The 4,353-nt window shown below is 42.5% G+C and overlaps 1 protein-coding gene across 1 annotated transcript in view; it reads left to right on the top strand.

Annotated features, from left to right (window-relative positions):
* The window catches only part of TYW5 (tRNA-yW synthesizing protein 5), a 33,103-nt gene that overhangs the window by 22,854 nt on the left and 5,896 nt on the right, over positions 1-4,353 (top strand). The window contains exons 6-7 of the mRNA XM_019523177.1: positions 812-899; positions 1,482-1,598. Coding sequence (XP_019378722.1) covers positions 812-899; positions 1,482-1,598 — 205 coding nt within the window. The remainder of the gene's footprint in view (positions 1-811; positions 900-1,481; positions 1,599-4,353) is intronic.

Raw genomic sequence — 4,353 nt, 5'->3', positions numbered from 1 at the left:
TCCCCTCCCCTCCCCTCCCCCCTTCCACCACAATAGACTTACCAGCTGCACACAGCTGTATCGGAAATCAGATTGGTATCAGCCAATATGCCTCCTTAAATATTGGCTATCAGTATCAGCCTCCAAAATCTCTATCAGTGCAACCCTAAAACAATATCCTACTGCTGCAACCCTCAGGTGTGACACGAGCAGGAGTGTTGTATGTGAAGGAATCCTTTTGGTTCATTTCTGCTCTCCTCTGCTCTGCTCAGTTGGGTCAGATTTGGTCACCACACTTCAAGAAAGATGTGCACCAACAAAAGGGAATTCTGAAAAGATAAACAAAAAGGATCAGAAGTCCAGAAGCAGGATTCTTGAAGAAAGCTTGAGAGAACTAGGTTTGTTTAGTCTAAAAAAGACTAAGGAGAGAGAGACCTGGTAACAGTCTTCAAGTAAATAAGAGGCTACTGCAGACAAAGGTAGTAAATTATTCTGTGTCTAGAAGACATGGAGGACACAAAGACAAGAAATAATAGGCTTAAATAACAGCAAAGAAGATCAAGGTTGGATATTAGGAAAAAACTTTCCAAATGTCAAGATAAATGCCGGAATTGATTACCCAGGTTCACTGTGAACTTTCCATCATTGGAAGGCTATGTAAGCAGGCTGGACATTTGTTTCAGGAGTGGTCTGTGCATAGCAGAAGTGTGGAGGAGATAACCTCTCGGGGTCCTTTCCAACCTGTTTTTTTTTTAGTTGAGAATATTTATGGGCTTATATCTTCCTGCATTCTGTGTAGCTGTGCATGCTTATAATACATTGTAATTTTCAGGTAATGGATAACTTCTTAATCCAGGTAACAGGAAAGAAACGAGTTGTGTTGTACAGTCCTCGAGATGCACCGTATTTGTATTTAGCAGGTATGTGTGTAACATGCCTATTTAAGTTCAGGGTTTAGTTGTTTTAGTCCAGTTCCCAGTAGATATATAGTTCTACTCAAAAAGCCATCAAAATAACTGATAGTGATAACTTTCCAGACAGACCACATTAACTAAATTATCCCCTAATTCCTAGTGGTGGTTACTCCAACTCAGGGTTGAATAATGTTTGGGGGCGAGGGGGAAGCAGCACAGTGAACTTGCATTTTTGCTATCCAGGCTCAACCTGCTCTGTAGATTGAGTGATCTGGTGCCTAACACTGTCAAAGCACAGAGCAGTACTCACATGTAAGGCTGTAACTAGACTCTAATATGTTCTAATAGTTAGGACTTTCACTGACCACACTGTGTGGTACCAGTAGAAATTATACTTAAAACATGGACACTGTGCCACATAGACATGTATACCCAGAGTGCAAATTTATTCATGATTTTGCTCAGTTGAAGGCAATGAACCAAGGCTGAAGTTGGCCCAATAATTGTTACAGCTTAGAAAAATATGTTAACTTTATGGGGAAATATAAGAAACAAAGAATAATTATTAACTTCTTGTAACACCGTTAGGCACTAAATCAGAAGTGCTGGATGTGGACAACCCAGACCTGGAAAAATATCCCCTTTTTTTGAAAGCCAGGCGCTATGAATGCTATCTTGAAGCAGGAGATGTGTTGTTCATTCCAGGTAAGGAACAATCGTAATTCTTGGCATACCTCAAGTATTACTGAAAGCAGTTTTGAGATGGTTAGCAAAGACTCCATAACAAGGAAGTACCTTTCATAATTTTGTTAATGCTTCCGAATTTTTAGTTGTAACAAACTGTTTAGGATGACTGATGCTTTGACACTGATATTTGCAGTAAAATAAGGAATAGAAGGAATATCTGAAATTGGTCTGTACAATCTTAATATTGATAAAACAGGCTACTATTAATGGCATTTGTGATTAATCCTATAATACTGAATTACAAAAAAGGATAAAATATTAAGAAAACATTAAATCAACTTTATTTTTATAAGCCGTAAATCTGAGATCATGTAGATAGCTAAATCATGTTCACTTTAGCATTCTTGATGGGAAAACAAAGTATAGTGGTAAGACTGTGGCATTAAAGAAAACAATGATGGTGGTCCAAGAGGACTTGATGCCATACTTCCCCCCCCCGCCCCATGAAAGAAACTTGGCATTCAGTATTCATTTGACCACTGGTGTTTTCACTGTTGGGCAGTTTGAAACAAAAGTCTTTCTATAGGGGATAGCTGGTCAGTGGAATGCATTTCATATGCCTCCTTAGTTCTAACTGGTGTATTGAGTATGCATAATCTGCTAATTCAGCACTTTGATTCTTACTGTTCAGTTGGTGCGTATACAAGGCACTTTGCTTTACTGCACAGCAGATTAGTATCAACACGTGCATCATTTACTGCACAGTAAATTAGTCTCCTGTGCAGTTTGTCACTACCTGTACATACAGGTAGTAAACTAACTGGGCAGTAGCACATGTGTAGATGCTGGCCAGGAGAAAGCTTGCTCCTGGTCAGCCCCTACACCGGGGGCCACAGGGGACAAGGAACTGCCCTGGTCCTGGCACTGGTCAGCTCCTGACTCCCTCCAGAAGCAGGGACCTGAACAGTGCCCAGATGGGGTAGCTCTCTGCCCCCCTGTCCTGGTACTGCTCAACTCTCAGCTCCAAGAGCTGAACAGCACCAGAACTTGGGAGCACCCTGCTTCCCTGAGCAGGCCAGGGCTGGTGGGGATTTCCCCAAGCAGCCTGGGGCTAGGTGGGAATTGTCCCCCTTCTGAGACAGGTCCCAGCCAGCTTGGGGCAGGGATTTCCCTAAGCAGCCTAGGGCTGGCTGGGAACTGTCTCCCTTCTTGGGCAACTCCCAGCCAGCTCAGGGCTGGGCAGGGATGTCTGCTGCCCCAAAAGCAGGACAGCTCTCAGCCTGCCCTAGACTGTGGGGAAGTCCTGCTGGGCATGGGGCTTGTTACCATGTGCACAGGGCCAGGAGAGCTCTGCAGAAGCAGCTGTCTCTCAGCCCCTTGCATATCAAGACCCCTCCCCATGTGTAAGGGGCCAGGAGACCTCTCCTGGCCCTGTGTGCATGGGGACCCACCCCGTACTCCATACACAGTGACACTGAGTGGGGCTGGGGTGGTACAAGTGCTAAGGCACATAGTTGACAGCCTAGAGATTGCAAATTTGAGGACACAACAGAAGTGCTCATGTCATGGCCCTGTCAGATTTCAGCAAATCTGTGAATTCTGCTAAAATACCTTGTTACAAGGCCATGAAAAGGAAAGGAATGTCACTCAGTGATGGAAAAATACTTTTTAGAATAACTTTTTAATCTCTGTTTTAACAGAATTAAAGTGAGATGGTAGAATACCTTGCAGAGAGGAGGAGAAGAGAGACTGCCTGCGTTGGCTATACTGTTACAAACTCTGCAAATGTTTATGCAAAAGTTGCTGTTGTTGCTGTTTTAGGAACATAGATGTTCCCATCCATCTGATTTTGTCAGCATTGTCTTTAGCGTTGAACCAGCACGTTAAAGACTTTTTGATCCTGAACCTTGATCAGTAAAAAGCCCAGTTTTCCAGCATCAGTGTGTAATGGGGGGTGCCGGTAATATAAAAATGCTCGTTACCTGAGGCACAGAGGTTTCCAGCTGGACGTTGCACATGGAGCAGGGGCTAGAGGGATGACAGCGGTCGCATGCGGAGTGGCACCAGTGCAGGGTAGTGGCGGCCGCCACTGCGCACAAACTCTCCCCCACGTCCGGCCATCTGGCCAGAAATTCCGGTTAATAGAAATATCAGTTAGTCAAATGTCGAATAACAGGACTTTTACTGTACATACATTTTTATCAGGACCTTCAATTGTATTATGGAGCACTTAAAAATATTTGGCTCAGCATTAGTTAGGCAGACAATGTAAATGAGCATGAAAATTGGAAACATACAAGGTAAAGTGCCACAGGAAAAACAAGACTTTAAAAGGTGGTGCACCATATTGCTTGAATTCAAAGGGTTTTGAATTCCAAACTGGGTCCAAAATGAGCTGACATTGGAATTACTGTATTTTTGATGGAATTACTGCTGATTTATACTATTATAAATAAACAATAAGTTTCAGCATATGTCACAGAAAACAAGCTGTAGCAGAAAAAGCAAAAAAACCCCAGATGAACAAGGTGTCTTTTGCTTTTTTGTGGGTAGCACTACATATAAAACACGCAATGAAAATAATCCCAAACTGAACAACAAAAGTAGAGTTCTCTCTTTCATGTTAAGTTACATAGGCAGGTCACAGTAATGATCCACTTCAGGTAAAAAAAAAAAAAAAAAAAAAATTCTTCTTGCTTGTTTGGTTCAAACGACAAACTCTACAACCTCTTGACTATCAAAAAACTTACTATGGATGACAAACACCTGCATT

The sequence above is a fragment of the Gavialis gangeticus genome, unplaced genomic scaffold, assembly GCF_001723915.1.
Source record: "Gavialis gangeticus isolate Ggan-Ray unplaced genomic scaffold, GavGan_comp1, whole genome shotgun sequence".
NCBI classification, from domain to species: domain Eukaryota; kingdom Metazoa; phylum Chordata; order Crocodylia; family Gavialidae; genus Gavialis; species Gavialis gangeticus.
This window is presented reverse-complemented; position numbering and strand designations above follow the sequence as displayed.